The sequence below is a fragment of the Emiliania huxleyi genome (genome assembly GCF_000372725.1).
Source record: "Emiliania huxleyi CCMP1516 unplaced genomic scaffold EMIHUscaffold_66, whole genome shotgun sequence".
Lineage (NCBI taxonomy): Eukaryota > Haptophyta > Isochrysidales > Noelaerhabdaceae > Emiliania > Emiliania huxleyi.
In genome coordinates this window covers 220,254-244,563 of record NW_005197053.1, presented here as the reverse complement: position 1 = coordinate 244,563, position 24,310 = coordinate 220,254, and the positions used below count along the sequence as shown (strand labels likewise).

The 24,310-nt window shown below is 63.8% G+C and overlaps 6 protein-coding genes across 6 annotated transcripts; 3 read left to right on the top strand and 3 right to left on the bottom strand.

Annotated features, from left to right (window-relative positions):
- Positions 1-2,059: 2,059 nt before the first annotated feature.
- EMIHUDRAFT_215657 (hypothetical protein) lies at positions 2,060-3,118 on the bottom strand (the record flags this gene model as incomplete). The annotated part of the gene is made up of 4 exons (XM_005762821.1): positions 2,060-2,068; positions 2,203-2,340; positions 2,587-2,658; positions 2,771-3,118. 4 exons carry the CDS (start codon positions 3,116-3,118, stop codon positions 2,060-2,062), a joined length of 567 nt encoding a protein of 188 aa, XP_005762878.1.
- A 933-nt stretch (positions 3,119-4,051) lies between these two features.
- On the bottom strand, positions 4,052-8,393 carry EMIHUDRAFT_105191 (hypothetical protein; the record flags this gene model as incomplete). Its single annotated transcript, XM_005762820.1, has 4 exons — positions 4,052-5,364; positions 5,486-5,886; positions 7,396-7,499; positions 7,749-8,393. The coding sequence occupies 4 exons, from the start codon at positions 8,391-8,393 to the stop codon at positions 4,052-4,054; spliced, it is 2,463 nt and encodes an 820-aa protein (XP_005762877.1).
- Positions 8,394-9,618: 1,225 nt separating this feature from the next.
- Positions 9,619-11,102, top strand: EMIHUDRAFT_105190 (hypothetical protein; the record flags this gene model as incomplete). The annotated part of the gene is made up of 3 exons (XM_005762819.1): positions 9,619-9,823; positions 10,037-10,524; positions 10,809-11,102. The coding sequence occupies 3 exons, from the start codon at positions 9,619-9,621 to the stop codon at positions 11,100-11,102; spliced, it is 987 nt and encodes a 328-aa protein (XP_005762876.1).
- Positions 11,103-17,552: 6,450 nt separating this feature from the next.
- On the bottom strand, positions 17,553-18,087 carry EMIHUDRAFT_105188 (hypothetical protein; the record flags this gene model as incomplete). Its single annotated transcript, XM_005762818.1, has 2 exons — positions 17,553-17,997; positions 18,053-18,087. 2 exons carry the CDS (start codon positions 18,085-18,087, stop codon positions 17,553-17,555), a joined length of 480 nt encoding a protein of 159 aa, XP_005762875.1.
- A 1,493-nt stretch (positions 18,088-19,580) lies between these two features.
- On the top strand, positions 19,581-20,114 carry EMIHUDRAFT_215649 (hypothetical protein; the record flags this gene model as incomplete). The annotated part of the gene is made up of 2 exons (XM_005762817.1): positions 19,581-19,928; positions 20,067-20,114. The coding sequence occupies 2 exons, from the start codon at positions 19,581-19,583 to the stop codon at positions 20,112-20,114; spliced, it is 396 nt and encodes a 131-aa protein (XP_005762874.1).
- Positions 20,115-21,688: 1,574 nt separating this feature from the next.
- Positions 21,689-23,844, top strand: EMIHUDRAFT_105187 (hypothetical protein; the record flags this gene model as incomplete). Its single annotated transcript, XM_005762816.1, has 5 exons — positions 21,689-21,835; positions 22,493-22,672; positions 22,760-22,819; positions 23,268-23,345; positions 23,572-23,844. The coding sequence occupies 5 exons, from the start codon at positions 21,689-21,691 to the stop codon at positions 23,842-23,844; spliced, it is 738 nt and encodes a 245-aa protein (XP_005762873.1).
- Positions 23,845-24,310: the final 466 nt, after the last annotated feature.

Here is a 24,310-nt window from a genome sequence, read left to right as displayed (position 1 = left end):
TCACGCCTCAACAACCCCACGACCCACGGCGCGCGGCACGCGGCACGGGCCGACGACCGCGACGTTTGCGCGACGAGACCGAACCGTCTCACTGGAGTACACGCCTGCCATGCCGCCCCCGGCCCCCTTGCTTGCTGGGACGCCGGCAGCGCAGCAGATTGCGCAGCAGTCAGCGGCGCAGCAGCCAGCGGCACAGCAGCAGCCGGCACAGGCGGCGGCCACGCCGCTCCTGGCGGCGGCGGCGACGGCGGCGGCAAAGCCGCAGGCGCAGCAGCGGCAGAGCAGCAGGTGGCGGGCTCGGACTCGGAGGAGGACATACCGTTGTCAAAGCGCAGGGCGATCGTCGCTGCCGGGCGCGTCATCCTCAACTCGGACTCGGAGGATGACGCGCCGCTGTCAAAGCGCAAGGCGGTCGCGGGCGTCGCGGGTCGTGCGCAGTCGCTGGTCGCGGGCTCGTCGCTGCGCAGCTTCACGACCTCGATGAAGGCGGCGGCCGCCAAGGCCGCACAGCAGCAGCCGGCGCAGGCGCTGGCGGCGGCGGCGGCGCCAAAGCCTCAGGCGCAGCAGCAGCAGCAACTACAGCAGGCCGCGGGCTCGTCGCAGCAGCCTCCCTCGAAGCGGCAGAAGTCGAAGAAGGAGCTGGCGGAGGATGACGGCATGTCGCTCTGGCCGCTCTCGGAGAGGCGCGACCCGGCGGTGTGGCGCGCGCTCTCGGGCCTGAGTGCGACGCACGGCGCATGGTTGGGGCGCGGGCGCGATGCGTCTCAGGGCACGTACGACTCGCTGCGGCTCGCTTGCGCGTGGCGCATCCAGAACCCGCGCCGGAGCGCGCGCGTCGAGGGCGGCACGCGCTGCATGTCGGACGAGCTCGACTGCCTGAAGCGCAAGCGAGGTGTGGCGCGACATGATGACCTCGAGCACGGCGGCGGCGCTCGAGGCGCAGGGCAAGCTGCAGCTGCGCGCCGAGCTGAACGAGGTGCTGCTGCTGCACGGCATCCCACGGACGGAGCTCGCTGCTCACCGTACTCGCCAACGGCCTCAACGAGCGCTTCAGCGGCACGCACGCGGGCGCCGCGTTTGGGAATGGCGCATACCTAGCGGAGGATCTTGGCAAGGCGGACCAGTACGTCGACGCCGACGCCAACTACGACCCGGCGAGCGACCTTCACCAGCGGCTCTACGGCCGGTCGTACCCCCACCCCCGGGCACCGCCTTGCACTATGCGCTCGTGTGCCGCGTCGCGCTCGGCCATCCGATCCGGACACCCAGGACGCGGGAGCGCTGGCGAGGTCTTGCGACGATCCGAACGAGCGCGTTTTCCCCGTGAACGTGCGCGAGCTTGCCCCCGTGCCCAACGTGGCGCCGCCGATGCACTACCACTCGCTCATCGCGGAGAAGGGGCCGGGCCACGACCGGTACCGCGAGTTTGTCATCTTCCACGCGAGCGACTACATCTGCCCCGAGTACCTGATCGCGTATCATCGCGAGAACTCGTCTGCGCTGACCCTGAGCGAGGCAGCGAGCGCGACGTGGTGGTGATGCTGCTGCACGAGAAGGGGGCCCTCGCCCTGCCCCAGCTCATCAAGCACTTCAAGGAGGTGCCCCCTTCCTTTGGCGCCGAGGTAAGGAAGCACCTGCAGGGCATAATCAAGAAGGTGGCCAAGCTCGACAAGCGGGCCGACGGCTCGTACTCGTGGTCTCGTGCATGGTCGCGTATGCGCGGTGCTCAAGGACTCGACCATGCACGAGTACGGCTTGCGCCGGCGCTGAGAGGGTGCGTCGTAGCGCCGTTTGTTTTTGTGATGTGTAGTATTGACACGGCCACGATCGCAGCCAGCTTAGACGCTCCCTTCTCAGCTCTCACGGTCTCAGTGTCCTCTCACCTGACACCTCTCAGAAGCGCGGGGTCTCTCTCGTTTTCGCGTGCGCGGTGCGCGGCGTGCGCGTGTGCCTTGTGACGCTTGAGAGATTTAACGATCTGAAAACTGAATAACAAAACGAGGGGACTCATCGCAAGGCACAATTCTGATTCCTGTCTGATGCACCGGCGCACTCCCGGCTACAAGGCCTTCGCGCACGGGGGCTGAACAAACGACCCGCACCGGCACGGGTCTTATAGCACACATAGTGAGTCACTCTGCATCGCTGGGGCGGTCTCGATGCCTCGGGAGCCCGCCCCCCCCGCCAAAGAGATAACGCCACCTCACCGCGCAGCAGCAGCACCTCGCGGTGACCCGCCACCGACCGTGGGCGTCGCAACGGCGCTCCTCCCGCCTCCGCCTCCTGCTCCTCCCGCGAGCCTCCGGTCCGCCCCAAGCGCGAGGGCGCGCGCAAGCCAGCCTACAAGAAGGGACCGAGCGTCGCCTTGAGAGGCTCTGGACGGCGACGGCGACAGACCGCACGTCGATCCAGCCTCGGTGACGACTCGCCTATCAGAGAGCACGGCCGGGCCTCACAGACCGCACCCGCGCGAAGAGGGGGGGAGGGGGGAGGGGGGAGGGGGGGGGGGGGGGGGGGGCACGGCCGGGAGTCCCCACAACACAGGTTGTGGAGGGAGGGTCGGTCCCGCGTGGGTGGGGGCCGCACCTCGGCCATCGCCGCAGCACCGAAGTACGCCTCAACGCGCACGAGCTGCTCCTGCGCCTCCTTGAGCTCCGCCTGACCTCGGGTGATCTCGGATGAGATCTCGGGTGATCTCGGGCGGTCTCGGGTGATCTCGGGTGATCTCGAGCTCGTGCGGAGGAAGAGAGCGCGCCTTGATGCGAGCAACCTCCGGCGCCGCCGCCTTGAGGTACTCGTCGCGCGCCAGCAAGTCGCGATCGCAGGTCTGGGCGCGGCTTTCGGCGCGCGCCAGGTCGGCCACGGCGGCGCGCAGCTCCTCGGAGCACGCGTCTGCGCGGCGGGAGGCGTCGTGGTACGCGCCCGAGACGGCCTGCTGCGCCTGCGAGTGCGCGTGCTGGTTCGACCGCATCAGCTCGACCAGCCACGGCGCTGTGCCCTCCCGCACTCCGGGGAGGTCCGCCTCTGCCCGGGCCGTCGGACTGTGCAGCGAGAGGGCAGACGCGCCGACAGCCACCAGCAGAGCGAAGGCGGCCATCGCCATAGGCAGCCACACCATCGTCCCGCCTCTGCCGCTGCCACCACCACCACTGCCGCCACCGCCGCCGCCGCCGCCGCCTCGTCGCCTGGCGGCGCGCGGCCTTCTGCCGCCAGGTCCCTCCGTCTGCTGGTTTGGAGACGCTGGCGGGGCCGCACCACTACGTTCACCCGGTCGCGGAGGCGGAGGTGGAGGAGGAGGTGGCGGCGGTGGCGGTGGCGGACGCGCTGACTGTCTCGGGTTCTCAGATGCGGGTGAGCTCATCGACGGCGGAGGAGAGCCTTGCGAGTTCGAGAAGATGCTCTCAAGGGTGTGCCTCAGCGACGATGATGCGCCGCTCACCGCGGACCGGCGAGCGAGCTCCTCAAGCTCCGCGGCGCGGCTCATGGTGGCGCACACACACCGCGATGGCTGGATTCGGGACATGGGCTGGGTGGGTATAAAACGCAGTCCGAGCCTGGCTGTTCTTCACCTTTCTACCTACCTACCTACCGTGTTGGAAGATTGAGGCGGAGCAAGCCTGCTCTAGCCTCGCGTGTTACTTCCTGTCGTCTGTTGTGATGTTGTGCCCTTGTTTCTTCTCTCTTGGCACCTTGGAGTGCTGGGGGGGCGACAGGGAGGATGTGGCCTTGACGCTTGAGTTATGTGTACGCGAACTCAGGGTGTGTGGCAGCCAGCTGGCTGTGTGTCTTGTGAGCCTGTTTGTGTCTGTGTGTCGCTCGTGCGTGTCGTCATCATCTGTGTCTAGCGTCCACCCATACCGCGTCGTTGACATCCATGGACCGGCACGAAAAAAGAAATGCTCCGGGTCGAAAAAGCGTGTGGTGTGTGTTTGTGCGGAGCGGCGAAGGGAGGGCGGGGGGGGCTGGGCAGAGGCTCGAGGGCGGGCCGCTGTCCCGGGAAGCCGGGCGCGGAGGCTGTGACTGGAGAAAATTAAGAGGGATCGGATCCGAGCTACCCCACCCTGCTAACTACCTTCCTAGGTGAGCGCACCCACTCCAACCTCGCCCTCGGACCGATCCCTACACCGCCGATCAGGCGCATGCGACGAGGCCTCTTGTCGCTGCTGCTGCCACCGCCTTCTCCCGGCGCCGCGGCAGGGGCAGGGGCAGGCCCAGGGTCGGTGGAATTGCTGGGAATGGACTGGGTTTGTTCGTCCAGCTTTTTGTGCACCCGGTCGAGCTCCTTGATCACCTCACGCAGCAGCTCAGTGTCGGTCATGACGCCTCGCCCGTTGTCGTCGGTATCATGCCGCCGCGCCAGCTTCCGCTTGCGCCGCTGCAGCAGATACGCCTCGAAGAAGCTGACGAGGACCGCGACTCCGGTGAATGTCCCAAAGACCACAAACACTCCGTACTGGTCGGAGAATGCGATGCGGTGGCTCACTTTCTGCAGCGAAGCTGGGCACGCCCCGCCCTGGTTCTGCTCGCGGGCGTAGATGGTTGTGAGGATGTCGACGGGTGCACTGGCGCGGAGGTAGGCAGTCGACTCTTGTAGCGCGGAGAAGAAGGGCCAGCCGTAAGACTTGTTGACCGCGAGGAAGATCTGCGCCAGAGGGCCGTGATGCAGGTGGATCCCGCGACTGAACTCCCAGTTCATGCAATTCTCTGGCCGCGCTCTGTCCAACAGCCACTCTGCGAGCTCCGACTGCGGGCCCAAGATCAAGCCCGCCTCACCCGCACGCACCTTTTGCGCACACCGGTCGATGAACCCGCTGCTACTGAACGTATCTGAATTCTTCTTCTCCTTGAACGTCAGCTCACCATAATTGACTGCTACGCCCTCGCGATAAAGGGCATGATCGTGTGGCATCCAAGCGCCGATCATCCCACCCAGCGTATTCGGAACCCCGTAGAAGATCGCCTCTTCGTGGTGCGATTCCATGGTGTCGAAGTCGTGCGTGGAGCAAGCCACGTGGGTTTTCAGCGCCTCCATGTCCTGCGGCCCTCTGACCACACGCCCCGATGCGGTGAAGAAGGCGGCGAGGTTGGCGGTGTACGAGGCAACGGTGATGAGGATGAACATGAGCCACCCCACCTTTAGGATGCGGGAAGAGGTATTGGTCGTCCATTCCAAGTCTTCCTTGCCCAACAGCTCGGAGACGGCGTGGTAGAAGAGAAGGACGCGATCTGAAAAGCTGGCAAAAAAGAAGCCGCCGCGGACTCGCGTCGCGTTGGTCCGGGGATCGCGCAGGGTCATCGGCATGAGAGCGCCGACCACGATGCAAGAGATTGCGAGCGCGAGCCACAGAGAGGTGTCAAAAGGCTCTACGGAAGCAGCGAGGCGGGAGGTCGCCGTGAGGTCATGCGGGAAGGGGAGGCGGCCGTGAGGTCACGTGGGTGGTAAAAGCGTAAATGAATGTGCAGTGCGTGACGGTCAATGGGGCACCCAAGAAGGTGAAGATTCCCAGCTGCGACGAGTCGTAGTAGACGGGCAAGAGGGCGGCCTCGTCAGCTTCGACGAACGAGGTTGTAACCCAGACGCTGCGCTCCTCCGGCGGCTCCAGCCAATGGAACCTCCGGTTGAGCGTCACAAAGCGGGTGACCGGAACGGTCGAGTGTGAGCCGTCTGTCCTCTGGCAGAAGAAGTCGGGTGTTCCGTCCATGTCGTTCAGGCAGTCGCTGTCTCTGAGGTAGACAACACGCGCCGCCATGTGGTCGGTTATGAAGCCGAGCATTGCGGCCAGCGTCCCGCTCCAAACGCCAAGCGAGTCTTGCACCAGCCCAATGCCGATCGGGCCAGTGTAGGATTCATCCGCGTAGACGAACAATGTGTCGTTGAAGCAGCACCTGTGGGAGAGGCCGATAGGGCCCCCAAACTGATTTTTGTGCAACCGTTCGGCGTCTCGATCGCTCTCCGAGAGTAGCTGTCTCCTCCGCATTTGCCCCTTCGTCACGGACATCCGTCGGGGTCCGTCCTGCACGTTTTAAGCATAAAAGTGAAAAAACAAAAAAGAACGTGAATGAGCTTGCCTGTGGCGGGGGTGGGCGGGTGCACGGAGCTAAGTGCCTCGCCACCCTCGCAGGAGTCGCTTAGGCGGCTCCCGTGGTGTACCTGTGTTAGTGCCAGTGCGAGCCAGTCCCGTGCCCAGTCCTGTGCCCAGTGTTGTGCAAAAAAGAAACTCTCTCTGAACGCCAGGGCCCAGGCAGGCAGGCTGCTACAAAAGACGGGGAGGCACGTACTCGAGTACTCGAGTAGTCTGTGTGTTTCATAACATCGAAGGAGGCTGGCTCAAAGAGGATGAAAGCGTCTGAACCACAGCGTGTCCCGGGCCGTAGTTTCTCTTCTTATCCGTTACCATGTAGAGCAAGGTCGAGGGCGGGCCCTTTCGGGCTCGGGCCGCCCTCTCGCCCGCACCTCTGCGGGGCTTGCACGGAAAGAAGAAGTAAGTGAAGATCAGGATTTTTTTCTTTTCTGCTGGCCGTCCGACGGATGTGCTCAAGCTGGTCTGCTCCGAGTCAGCGACAGCGGAGATGCGCTTTGCACTCGCCTTAACATTCGTCACTGCTGTCTTTTACGAGCCGTTGCGGTTCGCTCTAACAGCTCTCGTTCCTTGGCTGGAGGGTGAGTTGCCAATCTGGCGCGAGCGAATTGACGCGAGCGATGGATAGTCGGTAAACGGCACAGCTACCCGCTGCAGAAAGGTTAACGCCATACAGCTGCGCCGCCATCGCTAGTCGCCGGTCTGAGCCAACTTCCGCTGCTCGTGCACATCACTGCCGTCTCCGCGTTGGGCACAGCGCTGGGCACGGGCCATGTGCAAGCGCAACGGGTGGGATAAGGTGGTCCATCTCCGACGAGGAGAACGCCGATGGGACCAGTTGAGGACGGACCAGTTCAGGGCGGGCCCATCCAGGCTCGTTGAGGGCGCGAGAGAGGCGGGGGGCTCGAAAGGGCTGCCGAGATCAGGCTCAGATAAGACGTTCCATCCGGGTGCCGCACTTCCCGATCCTGAGCTGTGCCCCCGAGAAGAGAAGCGCGTGTGCCGCACAGAACCCATCGTCCTCCTCTGTGCAGCCGCTTGGCGAGGGCACGCACCGGAAGTGTGGCAGTAACTGCGCCTCTTGGAAGATGAAGAACAGCCAGGCTCGGACTGGACACTAGCGCGGTATGGGTGGCCTCCAATCCCTGAAAAAGAAACGTCTTTACTTACGGTGGTGTGCCGGTGATAGTACTAGCACGCGCCAGTTCGCACCTGTGTCGAGCCTGTCTGCTGTGAGAGAGAGTTCTTTTGTTTAAATACTTACTGTTGACTTGGTGCCCGCCGCTTCGCGTCGCGCTGGCCGCGAGCGGCACACGCTGCCACGTCGGCAACCGCCGCGCGCATGGAGCGCGCGGCGTCGGCATTGCAGGCGACTGCGCTGCCATCAGCGCCGCGCTTCTTCATGTACGAAGGCCCCGACTACGACCCCAGCCCAGAGGTGCTGAGTCGCATCCGGTCAACACTTGATCGCGAGTCAGACGCGAACGGCAAGGTGGCAGCACTTCAGCCCTCGCCCTCACACCCATCGTGCTCTCGCTGCCTCTACCGACATTCTGCCGCCTTCCTCACCTCTGCTCCCCCTCCGCGCTGCAGTCCTCTCTGCTGCATCACAGCTGCGTTGCTGATGCCATAACGCTTCACCCGGACTCCATATTCAAGTGCCCTCACCTTCTTCTCGTCACAGCCCGTCACCTTTGAGAACGCTGCCATTGGGTTGGGCTGCTCAGCGTATGCCGCGACCAAATCGCGGGTGAGATCCAGCGGTATCTCGAAGCCGGAACTCGACTTGACGAACTCCGCGAAGAAAGAAAAAGTCGGGACAACGGGCTGCTCGGAGCCAAACATGCTGACCGCAGACGACGACTTGAACACTGCAGACGACTTGAACACGACGAAAGTAAAGTTGTTCGGTTTCGAACTCAAGACTGCAGACCTTGGGAAGCCGACCAGCGACGTCATGGCGGCGGTGAGCCTGTACCCTGCCTCCGCGTCGGTGAACTGCTGGTCCTTGACTGCGTCAGCGCGGTCCTTGTTCACCCGTAGCAGGGTCTCTAGGGAATCGTCGCCTGCCACAAAGGCCAGCGGCCCAGGTGCTGATCCTTCTCCCGAGCCGATGAAAGTCTTATTGTCGAACGTGAAGGGGAAATGGCCGCTGAGGCCCATGACCTTCGCCATCTGATTCGTCTGGTAGCACGCCACAAAGTGCTCTGGCTCCGTCACTACTTCCGGACACGCGATCACCTCATTCTGGACCGGCAGGGCGTTTGCGGCGACGGAGGCGAGAGCGATCACGATCGTTGTGCGAAGCGACATTGTCGGTTATCTGAGTGGAGTGGAGGTGAAGAGGCGTGAGATCAACGCGTGCGAGGAGTGGGCGAGGCATGGGGCAGGCGAGGGCGAGGGCAATGCGGCACCGCTCGGTCGGGCTTGCTGAGTCCTCGGCCTTGTCTGTCTTCCCTCTAATGGCGGCGGGCGAAAGTCCCTGCAAAGCCGGCGCCTCCCCACCTGCGTCCTTCTCAATGCGGCGGTAATCCCTGGAAAGGCGGTGCAGGCTACGTGCCTCCCCGTGTTTGTCGCCCATCCTCGGCCACGCGTTGCGCTGGGTCATCTCCCAGTTGCGCCTCGCAATGATGGCCGAGTGCTGCTGCAGGAGGCGCTTGCGCTCGTTGCGCACTCGCCACTTCTCGCCGCCCGGGAGAATTTTTCTTTTCTGAGAGCGCCTTCGTTGTTAATAATAATACAAACGGCAGCAATCTGCGGCAGGCCGCTGCTTGCTGCTGCAGCTGCTGCAGCTGCTGCTGCTGCTGCTGCTGCTGCTCCGCTGCTGCTGATTGTGGCTACGATTTCTCCGATCACCCCGCCCGCCCCGCCCGCCCGGACCACCCATTTCCCATCACCATCTCACAACCCTTCATATAGGCGCTCGAGGCCTCCTCTCGCTGCCTACTCGCTGCCTCGAGGGAGGAGGGGAAGACGTCGTGCGGGCGCCACTGCGCTAGCCGGCCTGAGGCCCCTCCCCGAAAGGGCAAGTATTAGACCCACGAAATCCGAGACCCCTCCCCCCACCCCAATCCCCCCACCCCCTTGCTCCCCTCCCCCCCTCGGGAGGGCCGAACTGAGGCGCCCGAGGGGACCCCGCCATTCCCTTCCCCCCTCGGAGGGCCGGACTGAGGCGTCGAGGGCCCCACTCTTTCGTTCGCATAGCGGCCACTCTTCGGATCGCTGGTCGAGCGACCCGGGGGATGCCCCGCGCGTCTGACCCAGGCGCGAAAACGAATCTGCGAGGCGTGGCCGCTCACGCGGCCCGATGGGGAGGAACGGGGCGAGCCCCCTCCAACCCACCCGCGCTAGGTCCCGGGTTTGACGCATGGGGTCACTCCCGCGAAACTCGTGAACTAGCCGGGGCAGTCGGAGAAGGGGCAACTCCGTGCACTGACGGTCGGCCGTCAGAAAACACGCCTCCGTGGCTCGGGTTACACCAATCCTCGCTACCCAACGCGGCCAAAGGATATCCACCTCGAGAACCTCGAGAGAACACATGTCGCGCGTTTTCTTTTCCGAGTTCATGAGCGGTCTCTGCCTCCTCTCGCTCTCTAGCCTCACGCCCAGCACGAGGGCGAGGCCCGCCGTGGCCTCCGCGACGTCCTCCGCGCCTCCTCTCCTCATCGTCGGTGCCGGCGTGCTCGGCAAGCTCATCGCCGAGGAGTGGCGCGGGCTGCACGGGCCAGACGTGGCCATCCGCGGTGCGAGAGAGCTTCGCACACGCGTGAGTAGTGGCCGCTCGCACGCACACGCCTGCCTCACCTCGTCGTGCCACCCCTACCTCCTCTCCCGCGTGTCCTGCGGGAATTTTGCCGTCCTGGAGCCGCCGCCGCCGCCACCGCCGCCGCCGCCGCCGCCGCGCCTTTGCCCGGCGTCGGCCTCCATCGCCCTTATTGCCGCTCGCCGCCGCGCAGGTGTCGTCCGGCGGGCTGACGCAGACCGCGACGCCGCGCTGAGGGCGAGCGGCATCACTCCCTGCCTTCGCTCCGACCTCTTTCGTGCCGACGCCGGCCTCGGTGAGGGCAGCTTCGGCCATGTCGTCTTTTGCGCCGCGCCAGGCGGGAACGACGACTACTCCGCCGAGGTCGCGGCGGCGCTGCGCATGTGGGGCGGCGGCGGGGAGGGCGGCGGGGAGGGCGGCAGGGAGGGCGGCGGAGGCCGCTTCATCTTCACCTCGTCTGCGGGTGTCTTTGCGGAGCAGGACGGCGGGGTGGTGACTGAGGGTTCGGCGGTGAGCGATACGCCGCGCGCGGCCCGTCTTTTGGCTTGCGAGGCGGCGGTAACGGCGGCGGGCGGCGCGGTGGTGCGGCTGGCGGGCCTGTACCTGCTCGAGCGCGGCGCTCACAACGCGTACCTCGGCATGGAGACGGTCAAGGGGCGGGCGGACGGGCTCATCAACCAGGTCCACTAACTGCTAATTAAATGCCAATCAACTGTTTCATTGGACGGGCTCATCAACCAGGTCCACTAACGGCCAATTAACTGCTAATTAACTGCGAGTCAACTGTTTAATTGGACGGGCTCATCAACCAGGACCACTAACTGCCAACTAACTGCCAATTAACTGCTAGTTAACTGCGAATCAACTGTTTAATTGGACGGGCTCATCAACCAGGTCCACTAACGGCCAATTAACTGCTAATTACCTGCGAGTCAACTGTTTAATTGGACGGGCTCATCAACCAGGTCCACTATGCAGACGCGGCCTCGGCGGTCGTGGCGGCGCTGCAGCGAGCGCAGGCGGGCGACACATTGGTGGCTGCGGACGACGCCCCGCTCACCCGCGAGCAGATCTGCACGGTGGCGCGCCTCGTGTCTCCCTTCGACGCGCGGCCGATGCCGGCCTTCGAAGGCGGCGAGGCGGCGCGGGGCGGCGCGGGGACCGGGAAGGTGATCGACTGCAGCTACACGCGCGAGGCGGTCGGCTGGGCGCCGCGCTACCGCACCTTCGCCGACTTCATCGAGCGCCTCGCGCCGTGACAGCGGCGAGCGGCAAGGGCATGGCGGCAACGACCCGGCGCGCGGCGGAGAAAGTAGAAAAACGCCCATTTAGCGAGCGGTTTAAGGTAAGGTAAGGTAAATTTGTCCACACACACAACGTATGTGGAGCAAGGGGGGGGAAAAAAACTGTTCCTGTTACGAAAAAGGGAGCTACTGCTCCGGCGACACTAGGGACTCGGGCCTGATCCCGCACAAAACATCTCCACACTCTCTCCTGTGGAGCAAGGGGGGCATCGGGCAACCCTCGCACCTCGAACTCTCCGGCTCTCTCTAGGTACGGTTGTACGTTCAAGGTTACCTGACGGCTTACCTTACCTTACGTTGTAGGTACTTTTTACTTTATACGACACTACGAGGAATGAACAAAAATACGGTTTTTCGGCCGCTTATTTTGCTAGAGGGCAACGGAACCCAGGTGTAAGCAGGTGGTTACACACTGGGGGGGGGGGGGGGGGTGATCAGGGGTGCTTAATCACATGCACATGCACACATGTGGCAGCGGTGGCGGTGCCTAAGTAGACGGTGCCGGTGCCGGTGCGTTTGAAGCTCCCAGACGAAGACATGCCAGCTCAGCGGCCATGCCTTCTCGGATGGCACCCCGGAGCTTGATCTTGTGCATGTTACCTTCGCTGAGAGAGCGTTCATCTTGCTCGCCTTGGATTGTTCGGGGGGCGTAACGGTCGATTAGGTTGAGTGCCGCCAGATAATCAGTGCTGCGGTAAGCACGTATATAAATTACAACAATCTGCCGAGCGGCGTGCACTAGAAGTTTGATCATTGATGATGTATCGTTGGTCATCCAGACGCATCTTTGGTCATCTTTGGTCCTTGATGATGAACATGACCATCGACACATCTGAAGCACAGCATTCAGTTTTGCATCCAGTAGATCTACCATCTCGGCCCGTGGGACCGTCTCGCCTACTTGTCTGCAGAGCTCCTCCACCAAACAAGGGTCGAGCTCTCCGGCTGGTGCCTCAATGCACTTTGCCAGGCACGTCATCGTCGCCCTGAACTCGCTGACGCTCACCTGCTGTATGACAATGGAGGTGAGCAACGGAACAAATTTGCACAATTCCTTTGGCGCATTCCAGGTGAGGCCTTCGATGATTGTGGCACGTTTCTCTAGAGCGAACGGTTCTGATTTATAGCACATGAGCTTGAGCGCGTGCTCCGTGCAATTTTGCAGCTCATCCACAGTGACCATAGTCGCCACCTCATGGTAATGTATTACGTTCTGTCCGGAATGCTCGTTCTGTAAAATCTTGAGCTCTGCAATCTTCACGGCAATACGTGCCATTAGGTCTTTGGAGCTATGGTACTCGCCACTCTGGTGATCGCCGCTCGGCCGAAGGCCATCGACTTGCAAAAAATCCGCCGCAAAAGCAAGCTCGTAAACCAAAAACGGCTGTGAAGGGAGATCGAAGGCGGTACCGTCTACCTCCAGAAATTTCGCGACGCGCTCGAATGTTGCGTCTGAGATCTTAGCAGGAATATCAAGCGTGCACGTGCCATTTGGGTCCCGCGCAAAATCTTGTACGAAGCCAAGCCATTGGACAAGAACGGATGGGACATTCACTTGCCTTACTCCCTGCCGTTTGTTCGTCAATGCAATTCGGCGTGTCTTCTCTTCCTGCGCTTGCACCGCCTCTGCCTCAATTTGCTCCTGCAGCCAAGCCTTCTGCACTGCGAACTGAGATGACTCACGCCGCCCGTGCTGCAGGGACGCCGCCGCCGTGGGGGACACCGCCTCTGCCTGCGCCAGTAGAGGCGCTGCATCCCCCACCCCGCCGCCTCCCTCCCCGCCGCCCTCCTCCCCATCTTCCTCCCCGCCACGCCGCCCGTACTGCGGCGCAGACTCTACAGGCACTTCCGCCCGCGCCGCCTCTGTCTCTGCCAGCGCCGCAGGCCTTGCTTCTTGTGCCATCGCTCGCTGCGCTGTCTGCTGCGTCTCCCTCTCTGCCTGCCTTATCTCCACCTGCGCTCGCGCCCTGTTCATCTCTGCCTGCGCCGCCTCCACATCAGCCCGTGCCGCATCCCTCGCTGCCGCTTCCTGTGTCGCCGCTCGCAGTGCCGCTTGCAGCGCTGCCTCCTTCTCCGCCTGCGCTGCCTGCACCTCCTTCTGTGCTGCCTCCACCTCCGCCTGCGCTCTCTCCATGATTGCCGCCACCACCTCCGCCTCCACATCCCTAGCTGTCACTGCAAACTCTTGTGCCGCCGCCCGCGCCGCCTGCTGCGCTGCCTCCTTCTCCGCCCGAGCCCTCTCCACCTCCGCCTGCGCCGCCTCCACCTCAGCCCGTGCCGCCCCCCTCTCTGACTTTACCAGCTTCCCCGCTACTCCCTTAATGTGGGTAAACCATAGTAGCGTATACGCTACTATGAACAGAGAAACCCATAAGAATCGCCGCGGCAGTCCACGACGAGCCAGCCTGCTGCCGGCTCGCACGGCAGCCTCTTCCTCTCGACCAGCCTCAACTTCCATACAGTCAACATTTTGTCGCTGCGTGCTCGTGGCGAGCTGTGGCGGCGGTCGAAGTTGGCCCAGATTCGGTGACGAGCGCCGGACGATAGTAGTGTCTCTGTTCGCCCTGTGCATGTCAGGCCAGGCTGCAGCATGGCACTACCATCGTGCTGCCCTGTTGCAGCCTGACTTTGCCCACTGTGCACAGTCGCCAGAGCACCACCACCGCCCGGCATCGTGTCACGGCGAGCTTCTTCTGCGCCCGCTCGCGAGGCTCTCGCGCTGGTACACTTTGGCCATCTGCTGCTCGCGTTCGGCGAGCTCTTCTCCGCACGCCTGCCACGGTGCCGTCACCACACACCTTCTGGCCGGCCTGAGCCGCGCGGACTCGCCGGCGGGGGCAACGTGTCGACCTCTCTCTCTGGTGCACCACGGGCCGCGACGGCCTGCTAGCAGCCGGCGCGAGGAGGCAGTGTGCCGGCACAGTCGAGCCGGAGCATCGGGTTCTTGATGCTTCTGGGGTCAAGTTTGACCTTATGTGGTATAATATGCAATAATAAGGCTATGCTGTCTCCCGGCTTTTTGAGATATGATCCCTCAAAGTCGAATTATGGTTTACTGGTGACCATAGTAGCGTCTGTCCTGTTTGCGATATCTTCAGACGAATACTTTAAAGTCTCGACAATCACTAAGCTGCTTATATGGCACCGCAGCGGCTCCCTTGGGGATGCCTGAGGCCACCCCAACCACTCACCAAGCCTTACGTGGACGAATTTAAACCTACTTTTATGGTTTACCTAGAGTACACTAAGCGAGTAGGAGGAAGCTGGCAAGTAACACGAGTGCCATGGCAGGTGCCCAGGCGGCAACTTCTCTCGCAGCTTCCTCCTCTTCCCTGGTCTTCGCTGCCCTAGTTGGACTGGCCACTGCAGCCAACCGCTCCCGCTGTGCCTCCGCCTTCGCTTCCGGCGTCGCCGCCACCTCTGCAGCCTCTTTGGCTGCTCGAACCATCGCTGCAGCGGCCTCCTTCTCCCGCTGTGCCTCCGCCTTCGCTTCCGCCGCTTCCTTTGCCGCCGCCTCTGCGGCCTCTGTGGCTGCTCGAACCAACGCTGCAGCGGCCTCCTTCTCCCGCTGTGCCTCCGCCTTCGCTTCCGCCGCCTCCTTTACCGCCGCCTCTTTCGCTGCTCGAACCAACGCTGCAGCGGCCTCCTTCCCCTGCTGTGCCTCCGCCTTCGCTTCCGCCGCCTCCTTTACCATCGCTGCAGCGGCCTCCTTCTCCCGTTGTGCCTCCGCCTTCGCTTCCGCCGCCTCCTTTACCGCCGCCTCTGCCGCCGTCTCTTCGGCTGCTCGAACCATCGCTGCAGGTTCGTCGTTTTCCCGCTGTGCCTTCGCTTCCGCCGCATCCTTTACCGCTGCCTCTGCCATATTACTACGCCCGTTGCACGAGTTGGCCTCAGTTTCTGCTTGCTGGACCAAACTCGCGCGCGGATGATTGACTTCAGCACAAGTTGCCACTCTGGGCCCTGGCTCCAGCTTGAGTTCTGATGCACGCTGGATGTACGCATAAGCGCCCACAGACAGCACCGCGATGACCACCCCAAGCAGAACCCGAGTCGCTCCGACATGCAAAGCTCTGGAAGCATTTCGCTCCTCGACGGCCTCCTTCGTGCTCACCTTAGAAGGACGCTTGCGGGCAGGTGACCGCGACGGACGCGCCACCATGTTACCAGCGCGCCCAGCAGTGCTCGCAAAGTTACTGTTACATGACAACAATGTGCCTCCACGTCACAGACCTGTTATTGAGAAGAAAATACGTCGGCTGACGCTGAAATACCTTTTCACAGACCTCAAGAAAATACCTCGCGAAAGGGCCAAGGAAGGGAAGGCAAACTGTTCCACACACATCCAGACAGACAGGAGCCCCTTGCAGAAGGGACACATTCTCTCCATAGACGATACGTCGTCCCCCACCCACACACAGTCTCAGAGCAGCATGCATTTCACCCAGAGCAAGTACAGTGCTCAAGTGCTCAAGAGCAAGGCCCCCCTCAGCCTCTTATTACGCACGCATGCTGCTCTCAGGATCTCAGGCACGCCTCTCAGGCATGCAGCCGTCCGGACACTCCGACAAGGAGGCAAAGAGGGGCCGGCGGCCGGCGGGGGCCGGGCGGGTGAAGGACAGTCGCGGCACGCAGCCAGCCGGGCACGTCGGCGGAGAAGCCGACGGCGGCGGCGCAACAACTGCCGGAACCGTGGCGGGTGGCACGTCGAAGCTCACGGTTTCGCCGAGCTCCGTTGCCATGCTTGTGAGGAAGGTCGGCTGTTTTGCGGCAGCCGTGATGTCCTCGGCAGCAGGCCCGTCCTCGGCCTGCACGATGGTCACCCTCACCTTGCTGTCGCCGAGGATCCCGAGGGTCACCTGCTCAGCAGAGACAAGCACCGAGGGGTCGGCGGCGGCGAGGGAGTCGATCACAGCAGCCGTTACGGCATCCAAATCGGGGGCAGCGCGGGTCGTGCCGATCTTGAGGGTGAAGGCTGAAGCGGGGACCTCTCCGGGCCGCATCGGCAGTGGAGGGGGCGACGGAGGCGGCGGGGAGAGGTCCAGCGGGACGTACCCCGGATCATGGGGAGGCGAAGGTGGTGGGGACGGAGAGGGTGACGGCGAGGGCGAAAAGGACGGCGGCGGCGACGTCGCTGGGGGCGGAGAGCTCCCGCCGCCCGTCGGCATCTGCAGGCTCACCCCGTAAATCTTGCCGCAAGGCTCTTTCCGTGTGCACTTCATTTCCGCCCCCAGGTAGTTCGCGGGTCTTTTTCTCATTTCACAGTTTTGACCGTCGGTGGTGAGGTAGTAGGCACCCGGCCGCCCGATCAGCGACGTGCAGCAGGCGTTTAAGTCCTTGTCGGCCTCCCACGACACGACCTCTCCGTCGCCAACAGTGTCCCCGCCTGCGCCCTGGGGAATGCCCTCGACAGGCTCTCCTGTGTATGTGCCGTTGTAGTAGCTACTCTGAGCGGAAGTAATGATGCTCCAGCACTGGCTCGCTTTCCAGTTCTTAAGAGGAGGAGGCGGGGCGTTTGGCGGCGCCAAAGCGGGCATGAAGTGGACCGGCGAACCCAGGGCGTGATTGTGCTCGAGCCCATCCTTGACGTTGACAATGATAATGTCTGAGACCGTTTGTAGTGAGTCGAATTTCCCAACGTCCACGTATCCAACGCCAACCACCACCCTGCCATTGCTGTCGTGCGAGCACGGCATTCGGTCGAGAAAGAACGACTTTCTCCCGACCGTGGCACCGTTCACGCCGTTCAATTCTGCGACGACCGGCACGAGTGCGCAGTCCTTGGGCAGCCCGGGATAGTTTGGCGGGAGAGGAGGCGGCGAGGGGGGCAACGGCGCCAGCGGGGGCGAGGAAGGCGGGAAGAGAAGTTCGAGCGTCGACCCAGGCCAGACCGCGCCAGGTGGGGCCTCGAGGTCCACCTTGTACATTCCAGAGCCGTCAGCAGAGCTCGGCGGCATCCAGCGGACGGCTGTGATGGAGACGACGTGGTCTTGCTCGTTTGGGTAACTGATGACCGCCGGCATCCTCGGGTTCGGGTTCGCAATAAGCTCGCCGCTGTCGTCCACCAGGGCGCACGAGATGCCGGGTTCGGGTTCGACGAGCACAAAATATTGGTGCGGGTTCGCTTCAATTCCTTTTAGCGTCATCGGCTCTTCCGTGCAGGGCTCACTCACCTCCGAACAGTGCGCTTGTTGGACCAGGAGTGCAGGGGCGAGAAGCAGCAGCACTCTGGCAGAGGCAGGCATCTGCCGTGTCCGTCGCCGCAGCACTCTGGAGAGGCAGGCAGGCAGGCAGCACTGACGGGCAGTCCGTTCGGCCGTCGGCCCCTTCTTATATTAAATGAACTCGGGGGCACAGGACGCGGTACAAACGGGGTACACCAAAAGGCACAGGCTGCCTGCACGGCGTTCACTCGAACGCCATGCACATGGCGCGGAGCAGCATCGGGTTGGTGTCGAACCCGAGCGGGTCCTCCTCCCAGTCCCGGTGCCCACCCTCCGCGTCATCCTGCTCATCGTGCGCGTCGAGCACCCTGCCGAGGCACAGGACCGTCCCCTTGGGAACGCCTGCCCCTCGCGCGCGCGGGAACTCTCCCTGCACCGCCATCACGAACTTCTCGCGCGCCCACTTGCCGCCACGGCGGCAGTGCTGGGGCGCGCGCTCGCGCAGCTCCTCGTAGAGCTCCTCGGCCCTCGCCACCTCCGCCGCCCAGCCCTCCGCTGACGCCTGAGCCGCCTTCTTCTCCCTGAGCGTCTTGAACACCGGCGGCGGCGCCGGCGATGGCGCCACCTCCGGCTCGCCCGCCGCCTCTGCAGCGCGCCGCCCCTTCCTCGCCTTCTCCTTGAGCCGCTTCCTAGCGCTCTTGGTCAACGCCGGCGCCGCCGCCGCGGCCTCGCCGGCCGCCGCACCGGCGATGGATCGGCCCCTTCTTGCTCGGGATCATTGGGAATTGGGATTTGGGTCGATTACAGTGGGTTGCCGAGCGATTTCCGCAAAAATCTAAGAAACCACGGCGCGCCGCAGGCGCGGCCCCGAGAAAAGGCCAGAAACGAGTGTGAACGGGAGCCCCAGCTCAAAATTTCTCTTCGCCTGCGGCGCGCGCACTTGTCACTTTCCAAGTCTGCGGTGTTCTGAGTGGAGTGTGTGTCTCGCGCCTTGCGGGGGGGGAGCGGAAAGGAGGAACCTCTTCCCAAGAGCACCACTCTTGGAGCGCCGCCACTACCACCCAGAGCGCTGAGTGGATGGAGGCGTGTGTGCGTCTTCCCCCGTCATCCAGAGAGCCGACTCAGCGGCAGACTCTGGCATCGCCCTCGCGGACCGCAGCTTACAGCTTACCTCTTACTTACCTAAAAATCCTTCGCGCTTCGGGCCCGCCGGCTCTGCTGGCTTGAGTGCCGGCCGGAGCTAAGAAACCACGGCGCGGGGTGGATGAGGGCTGTGGAAAGGCTTAGAAACGGCGGCGTGCCGCGCAATCCTGTTTTCTTAATGCCCGCAACCCACTGTATCAGATCGAATTTGGGCGGAGGTAGCGCATTCGAATGCGCCCGCCGCGCCCTTAGACTGTTGGATGGCCACAGTCGCGAAAGTGGGTGAAGTCCGTGGGCGCCGTGGGGCCCGGGATTGTGCGTTTTTCAATGTACGTACTTATAGCTTACTGGGAGCGAAAAGAGAGAGGGGGTTGTGTTCTCTAGGCCCCTAAGGGCCCTACGCACGGCGTGAGAGCTCGGAAGCGAGCTTCAATGTATGTGGCTCTTACGTACATTCCCGGAGGAGGACTGCTGACAGGGTTTGCGATGAGGAGTGACCCGAAGGGTTTCTCGGGGTTAGTGCACCACTAACCGCCTCTGCAAGAGCACTACGCCTCAGTCAGCGGGCTCATACTAGCACCCACCTCGCGAGCCGACGTTCTGGCTCAACGAGGCTGCTGCTGGCACTCGGGGCCGACTTTCTGGCCCAGCGAGGCCGCTGCGGGGCACACGGCGGCACGGGTCACTCCTCAACACTAACCCCCGTCGAAGCAGGAAGTATGGGTGTGTGTGTAAAGGCGGCGCGGCACGGCAAGGGTCGGCGGTAAGGCGGCGCGGCGGCAACAGACGGCAGGCAGGGCATCGGACGGCGGGACAAACGGCACGGGGCGTGGCACTGTAGGAGCGGCGGTACGGCGGCACGGCGGTAACGGACGGCAGGGGGGGCGGCGGGCTAAACGGCAAGGGCGGCGCGGCACGGAGGAAGGAGCGGCACGGCAGGGAGGAGCAAGGACGGCGCGGTAACGGCAGGATCACGGATAGGCGTGGCACGGATAGGAGCGAGCGAGAGGCTAGGTGGCGGGAGGGCGAGGCGAGGGTGGCTTTTTGTAAAAACTTTTTTTAAGTTGAACCAGCGGAAATTCTTTTGTGGGAGGTGCCTGGCCTGCGCCAGGCATACGTCGCGCATGGCATGTGCGGCGGGCTCTGCCGAGGATGGGGCTGCTGCGAGGCGCGGGGCGTGGCGCAGCCGCAGGATGGGAGCGGCGAGGCGCGAGGCGAGGGCGAGGGCGAGGGCGAGCTAAGCTCGGATGGCGACTCGGACGGGGGGGAGGAGGGCGTGGACTGGCTTGCGGGAGACCCTACGTGGGGCTCGGCTGCGCTGGAGGACGAGTGGCGCGCCGCGTCTCTCGCGAGGCAGGCGGTAGGCGACGCGGCGTACGCCGCGGCGCATTCTGCTGGCGCTTCGCGGGCTGAGGCGTGCGACGCCGCCGTGAGGGCGGTGAGGTTGGACGAGGTTGAGGCTCAGTCCTCGTTCCTCGTGCGCGCTGGGTGGTACGGCTCCGGCCGTGATGGGGGCGGGGAGGGGGCGGGGGCGACGGCCGCACGGAATCGCCGCCGGCGGGGGGCGAGGGCGCGGGCGAAGGAGGAGGAGCCAGAGCCCGGGGAGGATTGGGAGGGGGAGGAGCGGCCGGAGGAGTACGCCGGCCTCTTTGACGACCCGTAAGGGGCCGTCGCCTGCTGTGCCATTTGTAGTGCCAGTCCGAGCCAGTCTGCTGTGAGAGGGGCTTGTATGGTAAAATTCTTTTTGAGAGCCTGTGTGCTGTAGGTAGGTAGGTAGTAAGGTGAAGAACAGCCAGGCTCGGACTGGACACCAACGCGGTATGGGTGGACGCTAGACAGATGATGACGACACGCACGAGCGACACACAGACACAAACAAGCTCACAAGACACACAGCCAGCTGGCTGCCACACACCCTGAGTCGGCGTACACATAACTCAGGGCCACATCCTCCCTGTCGCCCCCCCCAGCACTCCACGGTGCCAAGGGCACAAACAAGGGCACAACTCAAACAACAGACGACAGGAAGTGATGTGTGAGGCTAGAGCAGCATGCTCCACCTCTAGCAATCTCTCCGGCCGGCGAGGCACGGACGAGACCGTGTGTGGGGTCTAAGTGAGGTGTCTATGGACGCGCTCCTCATGGGCTAGCTGCCTGCAGCTAGCCCTATCTCGCACTCACGGACAGTGACAATTCAATGGGTGAGTGTTTGCGAGCAGAGGCGCGTGGGCTAAATCTAGGCCGCACGTCGTGGCACTATGACGAAGTAGACGTGCGGCCGCAGCGCGCCCGCCGCAGGCTCGGCGGTGCGCGCGTGTTAGCGACAAAGTTGCGGGTGGAGCCATGCCCGACTTTTCGAAGGTGAGGCCTCTGCGACGAGTGCCAGCCGCGCTGCGGAGCCACGCCCTTCGAGCCGCGTCCCGTCAGCACTGTCCCCGAGTGGTCCCGCCTCAGCGGCACACACTCTCGACCAGGACAGTCCCGCCAACGGAAACGTGTCGCGCGCCGGCGACGATTGCGGCGTGGTCGTTTTGAAGCAAAGATGGCACGACCACCGCCCTGCTTCGCACACCGGGCAAGGAGGGGGCTGCTCCCGTTCCGCGAGGAACAGGAGGTTTCCCCCCCTCCCCCGGCCTGAGCAGCGGCGGATGGAAGGCAGCCCCTTGAGTCGAGGGCGGCGCGACCATTGCTGCTCTCCAATGACCAGAGGCCCGGTAACTGCAGATGGTCGCGCCGCCCCGCTCCGCCCCGCCCGCCGCCGCGCCGCGCCGCCGCCTCGCGCAGCCGCCGCGCCGCGCCCCGCCCGATGATTAATAATTAAGATTACCCGGAATACGGTACGCAATTAAGGAATTAATGAGTGAATTAATCAATTAAGTGAGCGCCCTCGCGTCACCGAGCAGCAGCAGCTAAAGAAAGAAAGAAAGAAAACACACAACCCAAGGGAGGGATGGGAGAACGGCACGCCGCCACCACACAGGGATTTTAAGGAGAGGAGTGTGGAGCGCTAGCCGTCGCCCACCCTGGGGAGTCTGCCTCTTCGTATCTCTTTTCGCAGTCTCTCGCCGCTTCTCGCTGCAACCTTCATGCCACCTCGCGGCCGTCCCACTCTCGTCGGTCTCTCCCTTGTCACTTCCTCCTCTGTCGCGTCGTTCTCTTCTGCCTGCTGCTGTGAGAGAGAGTTGGGTTGTTTAAATTCTTTTTGAGAGCGCCATCGTTAGCCACTCACCGGACACCATGAGCGTGCTTGCCACGCCGTTCTTCCTGCTCACGTCGCTCCGAGCACCGGCGCCTCGCATGGGAGCTCCCGGCTACTGGCACGCCAGGCGCGACGCGCTCGTGCGAGAATTGACGAGGCGCGAGCTCGAGCTCGAGGAACTCGAGGTGCGGCTGGACACCAGAGAGAGGCTGCCAGCGGCCCGGCCCGCACTGTCACCAACCGACACCGCTGCCAAATCGAATCTTCCGCCGCATAATCACCGCCGCCGCCGCCGCCGCCGCCGCCGCCGCTGCCGCCACTACGCTGCAACCCGCAACCCGCCGCCGCCGCCGCCGCCGCCTCTCCCGCTGCTGACTGGAATGCCGCCCGCGGCCAGGCGCGCGAGTCGGCGGTGATGCCGATGCTCGCAGCGGCGGCCGAGTCGCGCGAGAAGACCTCCTACGCGATGGGACTCGCCGCCGAGGCCCGCGCCGCGCAGGTGCGCCGAGATGAGCCGAGATGCGCCGAGATGCGCCGAGATGAGCCGAGATGCGCCGAGATGAGCCGAGATGCGCCGAGATGAGCCGAGATGAGGGGAGAGAGATGACGAGAGATGCCGAGATGGCCCGAGCGGTGAGCAAGCCGCGCCTCCTCCGCGGAGATTTCTCGGACCCTACTCGATCTTCCGCCTGAGAAGTTTCCCGGACCCTCCCTCAAGCCACTGCCTTGTACGTATTCTGCTACACGTGAGCGCTAGCGAGCGCCCAGGGAACCGATGCCGCGCAAACAACCGGGAAGCTCACAGCCGAGCTCACCCAGAGAACTCCCTCCTCACCCATTAGGCCCTCGCAGAGCAAGCGCTCGCCGCCGCCAACGGCGCGCTCGCCAACGGCGCGCTCGCCGCGGCCGCTCCGTCGCCGTCCTTGGTGAAGGCGGAGGCGGAGGCGGAGGCGGAGGCGGCGGAGGCGGAGGCGGAGGCGGCGGAGGCGGAGGCGGCGGAGGCGGAGGAGGAGAACGAGTGTGTCGAGGCGGCGTGGCGGGCGCGGCTCGAGGAGGCGCTGGAGGAGGCGGCGATGACCAGTTAATGGTTAATGATTGATAATTAATAGGCGCGGCTCGAGGAGGCGCTGGAGGAGGCGGCGGCGGAGCGCGAGGCGGACGTGCAGCGGGTGGCGGCCTTCTAATTAACACTAATTAACACTAATTAACACTAATTAAAGGCGGACGTGCAGCGGGTGTCGGCTTTCTGGATCGAGAGGCTGGGCGAGGCGAGGCGAGGCGGCGCAGGCGGCGGTGGCGCAGGCGGCGGCGGCGGCGACGGCGGCGGCGACGGCGGAGGCGGCGGCGCGGGAGGAGGAGCACACAGGGGGCAGACAGCACAGCTCGACGGAGGCGGCGGCGGCGGCGGCGGCGGCGTCGGTGAGTCGGCGCTGGAGGCGGAGCTGATGGCGCTTGAGGCGGACCACGACGCGATGCTCGACCAATGAACACTAATTAACACTGATTAACACTGATTAGCACTAATTGATTCATTGAGGCGGACTACGACGCGATGCTCGACCAATTAACACTAATTAACACTAATTAACACTGATTAGCACTAATTGATTCATTGAGGCGGACTACGACGCGATGCTCGACCAAGCCGAGGTGATGCGCGAGACGATCGGAGCCGCTACCGAGCGAGTCGAGGCGGTGATGGATGAGCTCGATGAGGAGCGTCGCGCGCGCGCGCGCGCACACACACACACACACGCACACACACACACACACACACACACCGCTCACCCACGCGCACTGGGCCTTGCGCTTTGAATGCCGTGGGGCTCCTGTCGTTAGACGTGGAGACGCGAGGGTCGCCCCCCCTTGCCCCACCACCTCGTGTGTGTGGAGAAGCTCACCTTCCCTTCCCTTCCCTTAGGAGCGTCGTCGCGGAGAGCTGAACGTGCAAAAGGTCCTCGCCTTCATGCTGCCGCGCGTGGACGCTGCACGGGCGGCCGGCGAGGAGGCGGGCGCGCGCAAGGCTGAGGCGGCGCTGCTGCAGGCGGAGGCGAGGCGGGAGGTGGAGGTGCAGCGTACGGCGGCCTTCTGGCTCGCGCGCGTGGCGGCGCTCGAGGAGGAGGCGGCGGCGCTGCGAGGCGGCGGCGGCGGCGGAGGCAAGAAGGGCAAGAAGAAGGGCAATGGCGGCGCCTAGTGGCAGGGCGGCCAGCAAGGGAGTGCCGCGCTGGCGTCAGTGTGTGTCCCTGTTCAACTTTCCCAGTTGAGTGCACCGGGCGGCGGGCGCGCTTGCTCCTCGTAGTTCCGCTCTGGCTAGTTCCAATTCACTCTGACACGCTATCGCTAATCTTGAAAACGCGTCACGGTTACGGGTTACACGGAACTGCGCACTATGTCAAAACTACTTTACGGGGGTAGGCAACGAGATGAAACGGAGCTTTGCGCCCTTTCCCACACTAGAGGGTGACCTTGTCCGGGGCCGGCGGGCTTGACGCGCCCTCGGCCCCTCCCTCGGCGGCGGGGGGGAAGCTATCAGTCCTCTGGAAGGCATCGCGCGCGGCCTTTGCCTTGCGGTGGCCGCCCGACAGTTCATGGTACTCCAGCTGTGCCACTGTGAAATGGAACTAGCCGCACAACTCCGTTGATCTCCATACGCGCGCAAC